Source organism: Peromyscus leucopus, chromosome 10 (genome assembly GCF_004664715.2).
Source record: "Peromyscus leucopus breed LL Stock chromosome 10, UCI_PerLeu_2.1, whole genome shotgun sequence".
NCBI lineage: Eukaryota > Metazoa > Chordata > Mammalia > Rodentia > Cricetidae > Peromyscus > Peromyscus leucopus.
The window spans coordinates 52820002-52841142 of record NC_051071.1 but is presented as its reverse complement, the minus strand read 5'-3'; the positions used below and the strand labels follow the sequence as shown (position 1 = coordinate 52841142).

The 21141-nt window shown below is 39.3% G+C and overlaps 1 protein-coding gene across 1 annotated transcript in view; it reads left to right on the top strand.

Moving 5' to 3' along the window:
• Positions 1 to 21141, top strand: part of Pds5a (PDS5 cohesin associated factor A) — a 115323-nt gene that overhangs the window by 18873 nt on the left and 75309 nt on the right. The window contains exons 3-5 of the mRNA XM_028882242.2: positions 15694 to 15897; positions 17566 to 17652; positions 18113 to 18210. Coding sequence (XP_028738075.1) covers positions 15694 to 15897; positions 17566 to 17652; positions 18113 to 18210 — 389 coding nt within the window. The remainder of the gene's footprint in view (positions 1 to 15693; positions 15898 to 17565; positions 17653 to 18112; positions 18211 to 21141) is intronic.

Genomic DNA, 21141 nt, shown 5'->3' with positions numbered 1-21141 from the left:
ATTATTTATGCCTGAGTTTTGTGGTATTATAATACTGATACCTGGAGAGATGGCTCAGTGGTTAAAAGTGTTTACTGATCAGTTCCCAGCACCCATGTTGGGTAGCTACAGCCACCTGTAACCCCAGCTCCTGTGTGGCACGAATCCTAATTGGTCTTATAATAAAAACCCAGAGCCAGATATCAGAATAAATGCTGAAAGATAGAGGAAACAAGCCACAGCCACTTCTCACCTCGCCAATTACTCAGCAGAAAGGGGGAAGATCCTGTCTCCATGAATCCTCAGGCTGAATGCCTCTGAGTCCTGTCTCCACTCGCCTTATAAATCCTTTCTCTGCCCTATCAAATCACTTCCTGTCTCAGCCTTTCTAGTGTTGGGATTAAAGGCGTGTGCCACCACTGCCTAACCTCTATAGCTAATTCTGTGACTGGCTCTGCCTTCTGATCTTCAAACAAGCTTTATTTGTCAGAGCATATACAAAATATCACCACACTCCTGGGCATGTGATACTTTGGTGGCCTCAGACACCCAAGCTTTCGTGAATATACCTACACACACACACACACACACACACACACACACAAACACTTTTAAAAAATCCTTAAAAAGTACTGATACTTCTTTGGGCCTTTTTTATTTTTAAAAGGAATGTACAGCCAGGTGTGGGGGTACATTCCTGTAATCGCAGCTCTTGAGAGGCAGTAGCAAGAGGACTAGGAGGAGTTCAAGGCCAGCCTGGGCTACATAATACCCTGTCTCAGAAAAGGAAAGAAATGTATACTCATTTGCTAAAGGATTATCCTGTGTTTGAGCTTTACAGCACCCCCCCCCCTTCCTTAAGTGGCTTTTGCTTCTCTGTTTGTCCTATAACAACTCATTAGGGTGTGCTGGGGATGTCACTCAGTGGGGGAATTATTATTTTATTGAGGCCTTAGTTCAATCCTTAGACACTGAGGGGAAAAAAAGAAACTTGCTTGTTTATTGAATGATATATGCCAAAGAAGTCAGGCTCTAGGGGCTGGAGAGATGGCTCAGTGGTTAAGAGCACTGACTGCTCTTCTAGAGGCCCTGGGTTCAATTCCCAGCAACCACATGGCATCTCACAACTGTGTAATTCTGAGATCTGACACTCTCAGACACACATTCATGCAGGCAAAACACCAATGCACATAAAATAAAAAAATAAATTATTAAGGGGGAAAAACACTTTTTGTTCTTAAATGGGAGTGAGGTTCAATTCCCAGTACTTACTTGGTAGTTCACAACCATTCATAACTCTAGTTCTAGAAGGTTTGACCCCTGTGACCACCAGGTAGGCGTGCGCACGCACGCACGCGCGCGCGCGCGCGCGCACGCACACACACACACACACACACACACACACACACACACGGTACACATTATGCAAGCAGAACACTCATATAAATAATTAAATTTAAAAAAACAAAAGTCAACCTCTAAAGCTTATATAGATATCATAGTATGAGTTATTTTGCTTATATGTTCCAGGGCAATTATACCTTATTTTAGAAAACAACTTATTTGTTTACTTATTTTTATTTTGAGGCAGGGTCTCACTAAGTAGCCCTGGCTTTCCTGGAACACTCTCTGTAGACCAGGCTGGCCTTAAACTCAGAGATCTCTGCCTCCCCATTGCTGGGATTATAGGTTGGCGTCACCACACCTGACCCCCGCCCCCTTTGCGTGCGTGCGTGTGAGCGTGTGTGTAGGGGGGATTACATGTATTTATTTGTGTGGTGCAGAGGAGGGTTGTACATATGTTACAGCACACATGTGGAGGTCAGAGGACAATATGATCTCCTCATTCTCTCCTTCCACCAAATGTGTTCTGGGGATTTCACTCAGGTCACTAAGCTTGTCAGCAAATGCCCTTACACTCTACACCATCTTGTAAGCCTTCCTTGCCCATTTTACATTTTTTTTATCTTTTCATTATTAGTCACAAGTTTTATATACACACATAATTAGTTACAAGTTTTACACACATACATAATGCAAGTACCTTAATAAAAACATGATTTCAGTGAACTGATTAAGTCTATTTTCTGTTTTGAGTCTAGTTTCTCTGTTTTCTTTCTTTATTGGTATTTTATCTAAGAAATCCTCACTTTAACAAAGATTTATGTATGCTTTTGCTTCTAATTTTTTGCAGTTTTAATTCCTCTTTTTTTTTTTTTTTTAAATTTTGGTTTTTCGAGACAGGGTTTCTCTGTGTAGCTTTGCGCCTTTCCTGGAACTCACTTGGTAGCCCAGGCTGGCCTAGAACTCACAGAGATCCTCCTAGCTCTGCCTCCCGGGTGCTGGGATTAAAGGCGTGCACCACCACGGCCCGACTTAATTCCTCTTTTTAAAGATTTATTGTGTGTGTTTCCATGTATGTATGTATGTATGTTTTTATGTATGTGCACCGTGTGTGTCTGGTGCTCGGTCAGAAGACGATGTCCCCTATAACTGGAGTTACAGATGTAGTGATCTACCATATGGGTGCTGAGAATCGAACCTGAGTCCTCTCCAAGAACAAGTGCTCATAACTGCTGAGCCATCTTTCCGGCCCTAGTTCAACATTTCTGTGTATTTTAAGTTAAGGGTCTAATTTAATTCTTTTGCATGTGGACATTTCAGTTTTTCTTAAACCATTTTAAAGACATGGTTCAGAGCTCAGAGTCTGCATATTATTAGTCCACGGGTGGTTGGTCTTGTCTCACTCCTTGACCCAAAGGGCAGGATCACCAACAGTCTAAGGTCCTGAGCTCTGCTGTTCCAACTTCTCAGTGGGTCCACAACTGCTACTTATGTTTCTTCCCTAGCTGTACATTGTGACCTGGTGTCCTTAGGCTCTCTGACTTGTCTCTATAGTTCTAGAATAGCTCAGTCCTCAAAAACAGAAACAGAAGGTCCCCTCTGTCAGTGGTGCCAAGCTGACATTCTGAGTGGAGGAGGGCGTCAGGAAGTTGATTTTTCTCCAGTGCTCGTCAGCCATTGCAGGAGGGGGATTGTCCCACGGTCCCGGCACTGCCTTTAAGGCTCGGAGAACGGTGGGGCTCTCTGGTAGGCAGGGCTGTCAGTTTCTTGTCACCAGAGCTGCAAACCTGAGCTCTTTTTTGGTAATCAGAATTGGAGTAGTAAATGACAGACTGCTTCCTTAGATTTCTTAGCTGTCTTTCTGTTTTCTCAAGCTTTTGAACTGCTTGTCACTTTCTTGTTGATACTAACCAGTGCCTTGGAATATAATTTCTCATGTTTGATCTTGCTTCTTCTCACTCAGAGTCCCACAAATGAATCATCTGCACCCTCATAGTTCTTGAGTATTTTTTCATCATCAAAAAGCATTGGATTTTGTGAAATACTTCTTCTGAATATTTTCATGATGTTTGTTTTTTGGTTTTTGAGACAGGGTTTCTCTGTGTAACAGTCTTGGCTGTCTGGGAATTTGCTTTGTAGACCAGGCTGGCTTTGAACTTACAGAGATCCAACTGCTTCTGCCTTCCCAGTGCTGGGATCAAAGGTGTGCACCACCACCTCCCAGCTGCATGATTTTGTTTTATATTGTAATAATATGTATTTATGTTGCTTGGTGTTTCAGATATTAAACTAACCTTGCATTCCTGTTATTAAATCCTACTTGGTCATAGTAAATAATATATATTTATATATTTTATTATATGAATTATTTATATGATTTAGAATGCACACACACATATGTCTATATATATATATATATATTCTATTCTAGTTTGCTTTCTCTTGGTGTGGTAAGGGGAGAATAGAGGGAATCATTGAGGGAAGCCACAGCAGTAGTAACTCAAGCAGAGCAAGAGCAGAGGGCACAGAAAGGTGCTGCTTTGCTGTCCTGCTCTTCATGGTTGGATTGTTTTTTGAGATAGGCTCTCCAGAGTGTTGGGGTTAAAGGCGTGTGCCACCACTGCCCCCTATACTCATTTTCTCACGATGTCCTTATTGTGTTTAAAATCTAATCTATCTCTCATATTGGAAGAATTTTTGTAAAATTGGCACTCAGTAAGTAATATTCAGCAACCTGGGCCTTTTCTTGTACAGGTTTTTCATTACTATCTTCACATTTTCTGTTTCTCTTGTTAATTTCAGTAGTTTGTGTCTAATTAGGAACCTGTGCATCTTATCTCAGTTATGTAACTTGTTGGTATTTTATAATCTGTTTTATTTTTGTACAGTCAGAAATATCTTTCATTTGAATCTGAATTTAGTTATTTCTTTTTGGTTAATCTAACTAGAGTTCTTCATTTTGTTGAGTTTTTTAGAAAACTGGCTACTAAGTTTCCTTTTTACTGGCCATCTGTGGAATTGAACTTGGTGTGGGAGAGGTTTGCTTCTGTTTCCCTTTCCTGGTAGTTTCCTTTTTATCTTGCTTCTAAGGAATTTCCCTGTGTTGACCCCCCCCCCCTTTACAGCTTACAACATAATTAATTCCATCTGTCTTTTTCTATATAGACACACTTGTCTACTAGAATCTTAATTTTTTCCTTCTTCTAATTCTTAATCCGTTTAATAACAACAAAGGAAATTAAGAGAAAGAAACCAACTAATGTTTTCATTTCATGTATGAGCAAAAAGACTTTAAATAATGATTATTCATTTTACAAGTAGAGCAAATGATATACCATTGTCAAGGACGAGACAGTTACAAGACTCTCAAAAAGCTAGCAGACTTCCAGCACCTGGGAGACAGGTAGGAGATCTTTGAGTCTGAGGCAGCATGAACTATATATACGTCATAAGTTCCAGGCCAGCCTGTCTCAAAACAGAAGGGTTGGGGATGGAGGGAGGGAAACTGAGGAAGCCGGCAAGCAGCTTTCTTCCTTGTTCTTGTTTTAGCTACCACCCTGACATCCCTCAACACTGGGCTGTGACCTGGAAATGTAAGCCAAATAAAAATCAAACCCCAGGTCCCCTAAATTGGTTTGGTCAGTGTTCATCACAGTAGGGGGGAAGCAAACGAATACCTGCAGGAGCACCTGCAAAGAGATGTTCAAAGCCCTCATTGTAGTCTGCCTTAGATTACCTATGTTTATAACAGTCTTGCTGTCTGGCTGGGAATTCTCCTCGCAGGTCACAGATCAACTAACGGAACTTGTTCTGAGACCAGACTGGCCTCAAACTCATAGACCCTCCTGCCTCTGCCTCCCAAGTGTCAGGTTAAAGGTGTGTACCACCACTGCTCTGCCCTTTTATTACTATTTTTATTGACATACAGTAATTCCATTTTTTCTTTTTACATCTTTATCTTTTCTTTTTCTTTTCCAGTGTTTCTGTGATCATCTTTGTGAATAGTCTATTAGAAATATTGAAGTTGCTTTAGGGTTCACTCTAGGTAGAATTGTTAGGTCTTTGTTAGGAATTGAAAACACCAAAGTGGGTTCTCTGAGTTATATTCCAGTCGGCAGCAAAGTTCGAATTTTCTTTGGATTTATCTCCCTGAGTGGATTGACAAAGTTCTTGTAGTTTACATTTTGCCTGAGTTCATGCTGGTCTCGAACTCGTGATTCTGTTCTGCCTTGGCTTCCCAAGTATGCGGACTCCAGTGTGTACCACCACTCCTCCTGGCTTCCAAGACTAGGTTATTAACCGAAATACAATTAATGGAACATTTTGATACTGTGTAGTCTTTGTCCTTGTTTCTGGGAGATTAAAACAAACTATAGTATTTCCCAGTGAGGACATCTTTGCCAGTGAGGCAGCTTTTGACAGTAAGGGGAAAGACCAAGCACATGGTACAAGGGCTGGAACTTTTGACTTCCTGATCTGAAATCTCACTCGTTCAGAGGGACCCTGATAAATAAAGCTGGGCATGAAGGTTAAAGGAACTAACTTCCTGTTGCTGAGCACACTGTTGTACTAGAGAAGAGCGGCTAGGTTCCCCAGGAACACGGGAGCTCTGCCTCTTTATTTAAATCTTACTTTATACCAAGACCTTGCCTTCATGTCCCTTCTGCTTCACTGTTTCTGAGTTACATCCTTTAAGGTAAAACTAATGATTCCTATTCATTTGTCTAGCAAATTTTTGAACCTGAAGGAGTTGTAGGAAATGCTACATTTGTAGCTGGTTTGTCAGAAGTACTGTGTTCCCACAAGACTTGTGGCTGGTGTCTGAAGTGTGGTAGAGGGGAGTCTGAAATTTACTTTTTTTTTTTTTTTCTTTTTTTGTTTTTTAAAGACAGGGTTTCTCTGTTTAGCTTTGGAGCCTGTCTTGGATCTCATTCTGTAGACCAGGCTGGCCTTGAACTCACAGAGATCCGACAGCCTCTGCCTCCTAAGTGCTGAGTTTAAAAGCATGTGCCACCACCACCCGCCTGAAATTTACCTTGTAAAAGTATATATATTCATGTATTTTATGTATATGAGTTCTCTGTCTTCATGCACATCAAAGAGGGAATCTGATCCCATTACAGATGGTTGTGAGCCACCACGTGATCGCTGGGAATTGAACTTCGGACCCATTGAAGAACACAGTCAAGTGCTCTTAACTGCTGAGCCATTTCTCCAGCCTCAGAAGTTTACCGTTTAATTTGTGAGATCTACGCTAACTTCAGAAAGTTACTGTAATTGAGTGACATTCACTCACTTGGTGTCAGAGAATTACTGTTGCGATATATGTGATTAGCTTTGACATACACATTTATTCATTCATTCATTCATTTATTATTTTTTGGTTTTTCGAGACAGGGTTTCTCTGTGTAGCTTTGTGCCTTTCCTGGATCTCGCTCTGTAGACCAGACTGGCCTTGAACTCACAGAGATCTCCCTGTCTCTGCCTCCCTAGTGCTGGAATTAAAGGCGTGCGCTACCACCGCCCGGCCATATACATACATTTAAACGTGTGTGTGTGTGTGTGTGTGTGTGTGTGTGTGTGTGTGTATGTGTGTGTGTATTTGTTCTTGGTGTCCCTACTACCATCATGATGGTGAATACCTGTCATCACCAGAAATTTTACCTCTTTCTCCTTTAGTCTTCTCTGTTCTCTGTGTCAGGCCCATCATATTTTAAAGATTAATACATGTAATTGCCTCTATCATATCCTTTTAATTGCCAAATAGCATTCTTTTGTATGAGTATACCATATGAGAGTATAACATTTTTGTTTGTTTTTGTAATAAAATCATTCTATGGAGGCTTGGCCTAGAGCTCTATGTAGAATAGGTGGCCTTGAACTCACAGAACTACCTCTGCCTCTGGAGTACTGGAATTAAAGGCATATACCACCATGCCCAGCTTTCATTTACTTTTTTGATGAACAGATATTTCCAATTTTGAGATTTAAAATTTTTTATTCTTTTTTTTAAATTACATGTAGAATATTTTGCCAGCATGTATGTCTTTGTACCATATGTGTGCAAAGCCTGTGGATGCCTGTAGAGGACATTGGATCCCTGTTGGGCAATTTTATTTTAAGGTATATTACTAATTTTGTTTATGTTGCATTTTTTTAAACTCTGTGAAGCTGTGTTACTGTGCCTGCCTAAAACACCTGATGGTCTAATAAAGAGCTGAACAGACAATAGCGAGGCAAGGATAGGTGGGGCTGGCAGGCAGAGAGAATAAATAGGAGGAGAAATCTGAGAGAAAGATCAAGGAACGAGAGAGGAAGGAGGAGGGCATCAGGGGCCAGCCACTCAACTACACAGCCAACCGTGGAGTAAGAGTAAGATTTATAGAAGTAGGAGAACAGGAAAAGCCCAGAGGCAAAAGGTCGACAGGATAATTTAGGTTAAGAACAGCTGGCAAGAAACAAGCCAAGCTAAGGCCAGACATTTAAAATTAAGAATAAACTTCCATGAGTGATTTATTTGGGAGCTGGGTGGCAAGCCCCCCAGAAGAGTAAAACCATCAAACAGCAGACAAACTCCCTAGAACTGGAGTTACAGATAGTTGTGAGCTGCCACATGGGTGCTGGGAATTGAACCTAGGTCCTCTAAGAAGAGTAGCAGTGTCTTAATTACTGAACCATTTTTTCCAGCCCTGATTTTAAGATAGTTTTAATCTGCTGTTAATAAAAATTTGTTTTTTTAAGATAGGGTTTTTCTGTGTAGTAACCTTGGCTGTCCTAGAACTCTCTTTGTAGACCAGACTGGCTTCAAACTCAGAGATCTGCCTGCCTCGTGCTGGGATTAAAGGTGTACATTATCACCTCCCAGCTTGTTCATGAGTTTTTATGTGATATAGTTTCAGTTAAGTATTTAAAAGTGGCCTGGGTATTGTAAGGTGCCTGTGTAGTTCCAGAAACTTAAGAATCTAAGGCAGAGCAATGGTTTGAGATAGGGTCTACAGGGCAGACTGGATAAGTCCCTGTTTTATAATTTAGTTTTGAAAAAGGGTCTTGTGTACCCGAGGCTGGCATAACTGACTGGTTATGTAGTCAAGGATGACTTGTAATGATTCTCCTTCTACTTCCTAAGAGTTAGGATTACAGGTATGCACTACCCTATGTAGTTGGATTTTCCTTTGGGCCATAAGCTCATAAAAAAAATTGACACAGAGACTTAATGATGAAAGCTCAGCCGATAGCTTAGGCTTCTTTCTAACTAGCTCTTACAACTTAAATTAGCCCATTTTCATTAATTTACTTTGTGCCTCATGGCTTTATTACCTCATCTCAATATTGCCCATCCTGTTTGCTTTATTTTATGTCTGGCTGGCTATTCTGCCTTCTTCCTAGAGTTCTGTCTGTCCAGAAGTCCCTGCTATACTTCCTATTTAGCTATTTATTTATGTTGGTTTTTTTGAGACAGGGTTTCTCTGTGTAGCTTTGGAGCCTGTCCTGGAACTCACTCTGTAGACCAGGCTGGCCTCGAACACAGAGATCCACCTGTTCTGCTCCTGAGTGTTAGGAGCAAAGACATGCGCCACCACTACCCAGCCTACCCTTTTATTAAACCAGTTGCAGTGATATATCTTTACATAGTGTAATCAAATGTCTCTCAACATTTCCCCCTTTTTGTCTAAATAAAAAGGAAAGGGTTTTAACTCTAACATAGTAAAACTAAAAGAACAATTATCAGGTAAGGATTACATTTATAATGTCCTACCTTGTCTTGGCAAAGTTTGGCAGATACTTTCCTTTGTGACCTGTTTGTGCAGTTTGGACAGCATGCTGTCAGCAGTCGAGGCAAGGGCAGTTTCTTTGCCTAGTCACTGGCTTTGTTATAAAGAAAGCAAACTCTATATGGAGGTTCTTTAATGCCCATCATCCTTTTTTGAAGTAAATTGGTGCTGCCAGGAACAGATATGTCTCACTGTCAAGTAAAGCCCTAGGTTATTAAAACAAAACATATTAAATGTCGTATTCTGTAGGTCTTTGAAGTGTTTGAAGAGCACCTATCTAAAATACATCTCTGTATGACCTTGAAAACATACCAAACATGACTAAGTTTGATGGTTAAAGATGACTAACTACTAACCTGTATTTCTTTATTATCCTAAATAGCTTTCAAGGACTAAAACTTTACATTTTTAAATGAGCTGCATAGGTATAATACCTTAAATAAGAATAGCAATAATAAGTATAACAAAAATAGCCTAAATTTTTACCAAATATACAAAAATCCATACCAATGTAAAATATTTAAGACTCTAGTTGCTTTTTTAGTTTAAAAGTAGATTCATTAATCTACCCTTTTATTCCTAGCATTTCTGTATCACCCCTTTTTCTTTTCAGAAAGACATCCCTGAATCTAATTTCCTTTGTTCATCTTTTTCCCTGACCATGACAATAACTTTTTTTTTAAAGATATATTTATTTATTAGGTATACAGCATGTATGAGTGCAGGCCAGAAGAGGGCACCAGATCTCGTTAGAGATGGTTGTGAGCTATCATGTGGTTGCTGGAAATTGAACTCAGGACCTCTGGAAGAGCAGTCAGTGCTCTTAACCTCTGAGCCATCTCTCCAGCCCCCGACAACAACAACTTGTAACCAACCCTGCTAAACAATGACAAACATCCATAACCCACTGAATGACCAAAAACCATCCACCCCACCTCTTGGGAATATGAGCATTGTATTGTCAAGACTGCTTCCTGTTGTCTGGGGGCTCTTCCATCTTTAGGGGACCCTGAAAAAATTTAAGGTAGTGGTCAGGTCCTGGGAATGGCTAGCTGTGGTCCAGTCTTGGTGTGATGGGATAATGCAAGGCTTATCTGAAATTCTGGCTGGAGTAGTCTCTGAGACTGGACCATCTCAGCCTGTAGCCTTGAAGCTGTTCTGGATACAGAACTCTGAGGAAACTCCAGCTGAGGCACTCAGAGAGGCTGCATCACCTGAACCACACATTTTCCTTGGCATCCCCTTACTCTGAAAATACATAAACTTTTAAAGGTAGCATATATATCTGCATTAACACAAGTATTGACTGTGTGTTCACAGGCCAGCCAAAGATGATGTTTTTGTTTTATGTTTGAATAGGTAAATATACATCACCTGCCTTGTAGTTTTTCTAGGTTTGTTTCTTTATGTCTGTAACCAGGATTTTCAGGGGGTCTCCCCCAATCAAATCTGACCTTATCAACCTTGAATGATTTCACAGCCTTTTGTTTTCTGTGGAAACAAAAGCATAACTTCTCCAATGCAGCATATTTTTTGACTTCCACTTTGGAGTTAAGCCATCTTTAAAATATTATAGGTTGGTTTAATTTGGCAGTTTCCATAATCCAGTGTCTCACAACAGCCATTGTTTGCTCATCAGCAGTCAAAAAATTTGATCAGTACAGCACCATACAGGATTGAGACTCTATGTGCATATTCCATTTTTATGTAGCTTTTTATTTTTTATTTATGTCTTAATAATATTCTATTGTATGAATAAGCCACATTTTATTTCTCTCCAGTATTTGATAGCTATTTGAGTTGTTTTAACTTTTTTACTATTAGCAACACACTGCTGTAAACCTTCATGTACATGTTTCATAGGTGCACATTTTCAGTAGTTTGAGGATATATTCCTAAGGGTAGAATTGTTGAGTAACAGAGTAACAATGTTTTGCATTTTGACCAACCACCAAACTGTTTTGCCAAAGTGGCACACCATTTTACAATCTCACCAAATCCTTGTTTTTAAGGCTCTGATTTTTGTACAAAAGCATTCAATCATTCTGTCAGACCATACCAGGAAAAGTAAGCTATAGTTCAGAGCTGTTCTATTCCATTTACTATTTTTTTTTTTTTTTTTTTTTTTTTTTTTTTGGTTTTTCGAGACAGGGTTTCTCTATGTAGCTTTGCGCCTTTCTTGGAACTCACTTGGTAGCCCAGGCTGGCCTGGAACTCAGAGATCCGCCTGCCTCTGCCTCCCAAGTGCTGGGATTAAAGGCGTGCGCCACCACTGCCCGCCTCACTTAACTCATTTTTATCAATTTACTTTCTGCCTCATGGCTTTATTACCTCATCTCCATATTGCCCATCCTGTTTGCTCTGCATCCGGCTGGTGACTCTGCCTTCTTCCTAGAGTTTTCTCTGGCCAAGTCCCTACTATATCTCCTGCCTAGCTGTTGGCCATTTAGCTTTTTATTAAACCAATCACAGTGACATATCTATACAGAATGTAATCAGATATCTTGCAACAATCATGTTTGGTTTATGTGTGCTTGAGATTGAACCTAGAGCTATGCATGCTAGGCAAGCTCTCTGCTAGCTGAGCTCTATGTCCCTAGCATGATGTTACATCTCCTTTTTTCTTTTCCTCCCTCCCTTCCTCTCTTTCTCCATTTCTTGTTTGAGCTTAAATATTAACTGTATTTCATCATTTTTTTAAGTTTCATGTATATGTATGTTTTACTGCTTCCATGTATCTATGTATACTATATATGTGTCTGGTGCCTGCAGAGGCCATCAGCTGAGCATTGTGGATGTTAGGAGCCAACTCAGGCCCTCTGCAGGAACAGTAAGTGCTCTTAACACCGAGCCATCTCTAGCCCCTGTGTCTTCCTCTTACTGAAGTTATCCACAGTAATACCATTCTACTTTTGCCAGTGTATGTTTCCTTTGGGAGTGGGGGCTCGAGACAGGTCTCTCTACGTAGCCCTGGCTTCCACTCACTGTGTAGACCAGGCAGGCCTTGTATTCACAGAACTCCATATGCCATTGCCTATGTGCTGGGATTAAAGGTGTGGTCCACCACCCCCAGCTATTGTTTGTTTGTTTCTTTTTTCCCTTTTTTTTTTTTTTTTTTTTTTTTTTTTTTTTTGGTGTTTTGACATAGGGTTTCTTTGTGTAATCCTGACTGTCCTGTCCTGGAACTTGCTATGTAGACCACCAGCCTAGAACTCAGAGATCCACCTGCTTCTCAGAAGTACTGGGATTAAAGGCGTGGTCTACCACTGTTGGTCCCATTTTCATACTGAATAGACAACTCACATACTACCTGCTTTCAAAGTGCACAGTAAAAACCCCAGTAATCAAACCTGGGAACAGGTTCAGTGGTGAAAGCACTTGCTGGCCAATGGTGAAGACTGGGAGTTTGGGTCCCCAGACCTCATGTGAATGCCAGGGTTACGTAGCCGCCAGCCTGTAATTCCAACTTCAGTTGCCAAACCTTGGGATCACCAAAGCAAGCTGGCCAGCAAGACTAGCCATATTAGCAAGCTCTAGGTTTGATTGAGACCGTGCCCCAATGGAGAATGATTCTCAATGTTAACCTTTCTTTGTTCAACACATGTATATGCATATACCTCCATACATGTGCACTCACACATGCCCCCCCAAAAAAATTTCCAAACATGCATACACATGCATAGTACACCCATGGAGAAAATAACAAAGCTACAGTAATCAAAACTATGCTGCAGACATATAAATCACAGGACTATAATAGTTTAGAAAAATAGTCCTGCCATATCACATTACCATCAGTCTCTTTAAACAACAACGGAAAGTCAGAACAACTCAAGGGAGAAAGAATGGATTTATAGGTGAATAAGGTGGTGGTGGCGGCGGCGGCGGCGGCGGCGGCAGCAGTGTGTGTGTGTGTGTAGCAATGTTACCATTTTGCTTGACAAAAATACTTTTCAGTACATAAAGAAATTAACCCCAAGACAAATGTAGAACCTACAACTATAGAACTTAATTAGGAAACTTATAAGAAAACTTTGCAACTTGATTGGTCAAAGATTTCTTAATACAATAAACAAAAACCTTTAGAAAGGAAGAAAGTGTTAACTTTCTATTGAATCTATGCCTGATGTGGTGGTACAGACCTTTAATCCCAGTACTGTAGTTCTGGGCTGTTTCTCCAGCTGTCTCAAAATTTGCTGAGCTTTTCTGTTCCATGTATAACACACCCACACACATGGAAAAAAAAAGGGAAATGAAAACCAGCTACAGTAATCAAAACTATGGTACAGATACATAAACCACAGGAGGAATATAAGAGGTGCGTCTTACAGCTCAACTTTAGATGCATGGGCATCTAGGTCAGCCTGCACACAGTCTTTGTGAGGGCTCATTTCCCAGGGTACTACATGTGGCCTTTTCAGTTTAGACAGAGCAGCTTTGTAACCTGGGATTGGGTTGGCAAAGGGGACATTGCTGCCTCAGTGCTTACAGCTCCAGCTCCATCAAGCTAGCTAATGTCCCTCTAGTCAGTACATCATGGCTGTACCCAAACCCATTGTGGGAAAGAACTACATTAGAATGAAAGATGAAGAGGGATTATTTGTGTCTTAGAGTTTCTGTTGCTGTGATGAAATAAAACACCATGGCCAGAAGCAACTTGGGAAGGAAGCTTACAGTTCCATACCATAGTCCATCATCAAAAAGTTGGAAGGGCAAGAACTTAAAGCAGAAGCGGAGATCATGGAGGAATGCTGTTTCCTGACTTTCTCAGTCTACTTTATTATATTACCCAGGACTACCTGCCCAGGGATGGCAGTGAGCTGGGTGCTTCCACATCAATCAAGAAAGTGCCCTATAGACATGCTTACAGGCCATTCCTTTGGAGGTATTTTCTGGTTAAGATTTTCATCCCTGGATTAGAGAGATGGTTAAGTGGTTAAGAATTCTGCCTGTTCTTGAAGAAGACCTAGGTTCAGTTCCCAGCACCCACATGACAGCTCATAACCGCCTGTAACTTCTCTTCCAGAGAATCCAATGCCCTCTTCTGGCCATTGAGGACACCAGGGATATAATGTGTACAGATACATGTACAGGCGAAATACTAATACATGCAAAAAGTAAATAAATAGAAATTTAAAAAATTTAATGTTCTTCCTAGATGAATCTAGTTTGTGCCAAGTTGACATAAAATCTAACTAGTTCAGGATGGTAGTCTTCAAGGTTGCCTCAAATGGTATCTGTTTCGTTATATTCTGTGTGTAGTGCTTTCTAACACAAGAGTAGGTCTGACCTCAGTAACTATGAGGATATTGCAGAAGTCACAACACTTTCCTAATTTGCAGCTACCTAGAGAGACCATGGAGAGAACCTCACTTCTTTTGTGCAGTTAGAGCCATGTGGATATTAGCTATTACTGAAATATCATGCAGACTCATTCAAGGCTTCAGATGGCATTCTTGTCATAGTGCAACCCCTTGAGAAATTCCAAGCTGTGAACCACTTGGCTTAAGCCATGTTCCCAATACTAACTGCATGATAAATACATAGTTATCGTTTCTAGGTGCTTCATGGGAGGGAGGGTATATTTTTAGATAGCAATAGATGAAAATACACACCTTTTATGTGTACTTTTAAAAGTAGAGACAAGATTGAGTCTTGCTATGCAATTCAAACTGACTTTGAGTTATCTCTGTAGCTCAAGTTGGCCTCAGACTCAGCATAAGTTATTTATAATTAAAACTTTCCGAGGCTGGAGAGATGGCTCAGAGGTTAAGAGCACTGATTGCTCTTCCAGAGGTCCTGAGTTCAATTCCCAGCAACCACATCGTGGCTCACAACCATCTGTAACAAGATCTGATGCCCTCTTCTGGTCTGCAGTCATACATGCTATATGTACAATAAATAAATAAATCTTAAAAAAAAAACTTTCCATCAGAAATACTATATGAAACATTTAAATAATGGTTTTGTATTATACAAAGGCCAATAAAATTTCAAGCAAAGAAGGTTAAAGGAGCCTGTAAAATTCAACTTTGATTATAAAAATGAAAATGATGGAAAGATGCTAAATATTTGATCAGTTGTGTATATGGGGGTCAAAACCTTTTTAATTAAATTACATTTGAGTAATGAAATCAAGCATGTTGACATATATGTGTAGTCTCAACTGCTTGAGAATCCAAGGAAGAATTTGGGAGAATCACTTGAGGCCAGGAGTTTGGTTCTGCTCTGACAACTTAGCAAGATGTCATCTAAATAAATAGTTCAATACGATCACTAGTGGATGTTTTCAAGTTTTTGTAAGAAAATATGGTGTAAAACAGATAAAGTGTCTGAGTAATCTACAAGGTGATTCTTGTTTTTTATTAGTTTCTTTGTGACTATAGTTTTCATGATTATCCTTTTTCAGAGCGTGGGTGTGGGTGTTTATGCTTCTGTGGTGGTTGGGAATGAACCCAAGACTTTGTGCCCTACCACTGACATACACGTCCCCAGTTCCCTTTTCCCAGACTTACAGAACGGGGGGAGGAGGGACACCTCTTACTAATTACTAAGTACTGTGAGTTGATTATTTTATTTTTATTTATTTTTCTTACAGATGGTAGTGAAAACTTTTATGGATATGGATCAGGATTCAGAAGATGAAAAGCAACAGTATCTCCCTCTAGCCTTGCATCTCGCATCTGAATTCTTTCTCAGGAACCCTAATAAAGATGTGCGCCTTCTTGTAGCATGTTGTTTGGCTGATATATTTCGAATCTATGCCCCAGAAGCTCCATATACTTCCCATGATAAACTTAAGGTAAATACAATGTTTACAAAAAAGTTACTTTTATTTTTGTCACATGAGCATGGTTTTCGACCACAGGTTTCATATAATTATCACCTACAGACATGACTAGTACAGAATGAGGCTTTGAAAGTTAAAGATCAGAGTTTGTCCTGGTCTGTTCATATTTAACCTTCTTGTTAGTCCCCCAGAAAACCCAGTCGGATAGATGGGAAGCATAAGTAGTGGCTTAATGATAATTTGTGAAACAGTAATATACTAAAATTTACACATTGAAATAACTTTTCCCCTTACAGGTTATTAAATACTGGATATTCAGAACTGCTCGTTTTGGTGGTTCTCCTTTTTTTCTGAACAATTAAAAATAATTATTAAAGTGAACTATTGAACTGATTTTATATTATTTAAATTCTTGGGGAATTTGTAAACTTTAAAAAACTGCCTTTTTATTATCTATGTGTATGTGCCTGCATGAGTTTATATGTAGTGCGTTCATGCAGATGTCGGCAGAAATAATAGGAGGGTGTTGGATTTTCTGAAAGGCGTTGCAGGTGGTTTGAGCCACCAGATGTAGGTGCTGGGAACCAAACTCAGGTTCTCTAGAAGAGCAGCAGGTGCTTTTATCCGTCAGCCCATCACACCTTTTAAGTACAGTCAGCATCGCCCTCTCATCCCTGTGGTTTCTCTTCCCATATTTCAATCACTTGTGATTAACCCAGGTATTAGATGGGAAATACCACTATAACAGGTCACAGGGTATCAGTTTGATAGGACCACGATGAAGTGCGCGGTCACGCTTTATTCCTCTTGAGACATGTGCCGTCTGCCTGTGACTCACTCAGTGGCTGCCTTAGTTAGCTGAGAACTGGAAAAGTGTCCTAGTGTTTGTTTAAGTCATCTGTTCATTAGTAATGACCCCTTTTATAACATTGTAACTTTTATAACTTTGTTTTATTTTATGGTTATTTTTGCCCATGTCGTAAGTGCCTGGTTTATAGAATAAACTATCATGACTATGTATGTAAGGAAAAAACAAAATGCATGTAGATTACAAGAATCCACTGTAAGAATTACAGCAAAACAAGTCATTTTGTACCATACTAATGCTCCTTGGAATGGACAAAACCGTCTAATGGAAATGTACTAAGGAATAAAGCACCACCATCAGTCCTCAGCTTAATGTCTTGCTTTTGTTCCAAATAGCTTTTGTGTCACACATCAAATTCAAAACCATGGGCTGAAAACTACTTGGTTACATGTCAGAAATAGTAATGAAAAGACTCATTAAACTCCTTAAAACAATGAAGATAGTAGTTTTTCATGATGCGACGTAGGGACAGTGAGTGACCAAAAGCTCTACAATTAGAAGAGAATGTAGTAAGATAAACGATGGACGTTCTCAGATGAGATGTCCTAAAATAGGCAGTAGAAGTAAGTCTTTATAAAGCTTTAGTCCAAAGAATGTTGTTTGTTCTCATCTTTTCCAGTCATTGAAAATAATGGAATGGGCTGTCCCATAGCATTCAAATAAAGGGAAACAGTCTTTCTTGTAGTTTGTAATTACTTTTATATATCTATACCTCTATATGTAGATATAGATATACACTTAGTATATTGCAAAAATGATAAGTAATAGTGTCTAAGCTAATATATTTTTCATTTTTTTTATTTCTTTAACAGGACATATTTCTCTTTATTACCAGACAGTTAAAAGGTTTGGAGGATACAAAGAGTCCACAGTTTAATAGATACTTTTATTTATTAGAGGTAACAGTAATACTTTATTTAATAAATATAATTTCATGTAGTTGCAAATTCTTAAAACTATTAATATAAAGTAAAACTTTTATGTATAACTTAATAAATTCTTACATTTCATAAGGAAAATATCTCTATGTTTCCTCCTGTCTTAAAAAGATAAGTATATCCAGTGGGAAAAAATTTGATATTTTATTTTCATTCCTAATCTAAAAATGAATTTTCATTACTTCTGAAATTTTATAACTGTATAAGTATATTTGTAATAACTCCTAACTATTCAGTACTTTTCAACTTGAGAAAGTTGATGCTGCCAGATTGGAATGATCTATAATTTATAATTGTGTACATTGAGTTTTTGTAGACTTTAAACAATTCTACTTGTAAAAATTAAATTGTATGAGTGTGCTTTTGTATAACAGTTCTGCATATATGTGATTAACCAATTATTTTTATTTATTGATTTAAGAATTTAGCTTGGGTTAAATCATATAACATCTGCTTTGAGTTGGAAGATTGCAATGAAATTTTTATTCAGCTTTTTAGGACTCTCTTCTCAGTAATCAAGTAAGTTTTTTTTTTTATTGTGTGTGTTCTATATATAAATGTACTCTAATACATAAACTAAACTCTTCAGAGTTCTAGGGATTTCTTTTCTAAGACTATTACACAGAGGGGAATAAACAAGTCCTGTGGTTTGAAAGCTGTCCTTACCATTGTTTTAATTATGAGACAGGAGCTACTTTGTATCTCTGAGAGACCTTGAACTTCTGTAGCCAGGTTGACCTCAAACTTGTAGTAGTCTTCTGCCTTAGCCTACTGAGTGATTGGGTTATTAGGATTGAGCCAGTACGCCTGATACACTACCTTTTAAATTTATGGTATAGATTAATTGGTTGACTTCTCTGTGTCTTTTTATGTGTTTGAGGCTAAATATCATTAGAGGATCATAAAACAGTCCTTGGAGTTTAAAAATTTTTTTTGACAATTGTGTACATATATACATTGATCATATTCACCCTCAGGATACCCACTTTTTGTCCTTTTTTAAACACCCCCCCCCAACCCCCTGAGTCCTGCTAGTACTTCCTGCTGGAATATTTAAGTCTGGTTGGCGTGATCTTGTGCTGGTGGTAACCATAGAGAATGAGTTCATCGGTGCAGTTGCCGTGCCATGTTCAGAAGATAGTGTCCACAGCACTCTTCTCCCTCCTGCCCTTCGGTCCTTTCCATCCCTCCTCTGTGTTCTTCCTCAGGTCTTGGTTGGAGAGGGCAGTGAATGGCATAGGTATTTCATTTACAGCTGGGGCTCAAACAACACTTATTCTCAGCACTTTGACCAGTTATGAATCTGCATTGACTGTTGTCTACTTTAGACGCTTCTCTGGCCAAGGTTTAGAGCAGCACTGACCTATGGCTATCAACATGAACATGGACATGGTTTAACCACATACCATTTAGCAAAACAACGGGAGTAGGTTCTCATCACCAATCATCCCCATGGCCCATGAGTTTAGTATACTGGGCATGTAGTCTCCCCGTGGAACAGGCCTCAATCAGAAGGTGGTTGGCTACCCTCCTAATTTTCACTTCACTATTGTACCTGTGGAGCTTGTCAGTTCTGTAGCATTCAGGGTTCATTCACCACTGTATAATAACATAGGTGACTTCTCTCTCCTAGCTGCTTGTATAGTACCTTCTGCCACTATGAAAGCTAGCTATAAGGTGGAAGTTTTCCTGTCAGTTCCATCTTGATTTCTCTAAAGGTCCTGCAGCCGAAGTATATTTGTCTCCAGTGGTAGTTATAGTGGACAATCAGGAGCAATGGAAATAGTCTGTGTTAAGGAATGTGGGGACACTTTTGGACCTCAAAGAACTCAAAGGGAGGTTGAAAACACCTTGTTTTGAATAAACGAACCCAGTAGAAACAGTGGCAGCATTGTAGTGTAAATGGCATAAGACGTGAAACAGTGACGTACTTCCTGTGCATCATTGATGTAGAAAAGAGCAGATTAGTCCATTACTTACTAACTTTGATACTGTCTGCCTTTTGGATGGAGGTATCTATGCGTGCATGCATGCATGCATGTAACATGTATTTTGTGAAAATGTCGGGATGGAATCTAGGGTCTCACACTTGCAAGATACTAGGCAAGTACTCTACCACTGAACTATAGCCCTGACTCTTCAAAGTCATATACATTGCTTAAATCAACTTTTCATAGAATGGAGAAACTAATAGAAGAAAAAAATCAGTATAGTTACTGGTCAGGAGACAGGTGAGTCCAAACTGATTTCAGTCTAGTAGTTTGATTATTTGTTCATACCTAACATTGTGAGATGTGTCTTAAAGTATCATATGCAAATATGTCTTATGTTAATTTTAAATTCTCTACCACATTAAAATATGTAGGAAGAAGCAATTGAAATTCATTTTATTAATTCATTGTATCCAAAAAAATTAACCTTTCATTATATGGCTCTGCAAGTTTGCATATTAGAGAGTGTATTTCTAGAACTTTTTCCTTTCTCCTTTGGTATGATGAAGATTTGGTATTAACCTGAAGTAGACAGATTTGGTTAGTCCAAAGTTAGAAGCCAAAACATTTAGATCTTAAGAGCTTCCTGTCTCATTTTTACTGCCAGCAAGCCATTGGAATAAGTGATAGAAACTTTTATATTAATTAACTTTTTATGTATAACAAAACATACTAGGAACTTGATAGTATGAGAAGTAATTTCCAGCCCATGATTCTGCTTGGAAGTTTGTCTGGTCTGGATTATCTGCTGTGTCTGTAGTTATTTAACAGGACACCTAGCAATTGGTTGAAATAATGGAACAATAAAATCGTGTTTTTCATCACCCAACAGGCTGGCCCCAGCATCTTCATACACTGAATAGGCTTCAAAATTGTCAAGAAAGGCAACCTCCACATAGTAGAACATGATAATCTTTTAGTAGCTTCTGCCTGATTGGCTAAGCAAGCTGTATAGGCAAACCCAGATGAAAGGATTGGTCAGATAGTCCATCCATGGTTCCTCATGGATGGAACCTCATTGTAATGTGACATACAGGAACAGTTTGTGGGGAGAGGACTCGGTTGGTAAAGTGCATTTTGTATGAGCATGAGGACCTGAGTGTGAACCACAGAACTCTGTAGAAAAGCCAGGCTCCATGGCACATGCTTGTAATCTCAACGCTGGATAAGTAGAGACAGGCAGAATTTAGTGCTCTCTAGTCAACCAGCCTGCTTGGTGAGTCACAGGGAGACTCCACTACCTCCCTCAAAAGTTGGTGGCTCTTGAGGATTGACACCTGAGTTTGTCCTGTCTTTAACACATGCTCAAATAGGTATTTGTGCACTATGAACAGACACACATAGACACACCAAACAAAAGAAGAATTTAAAAAGAACAGTTTGTAACCACTGTTTGCAGTGTACCAGCATTTCATAGGCTTATTTCATAGGCTTTCCTTTTGAAATTTGATTACTATCT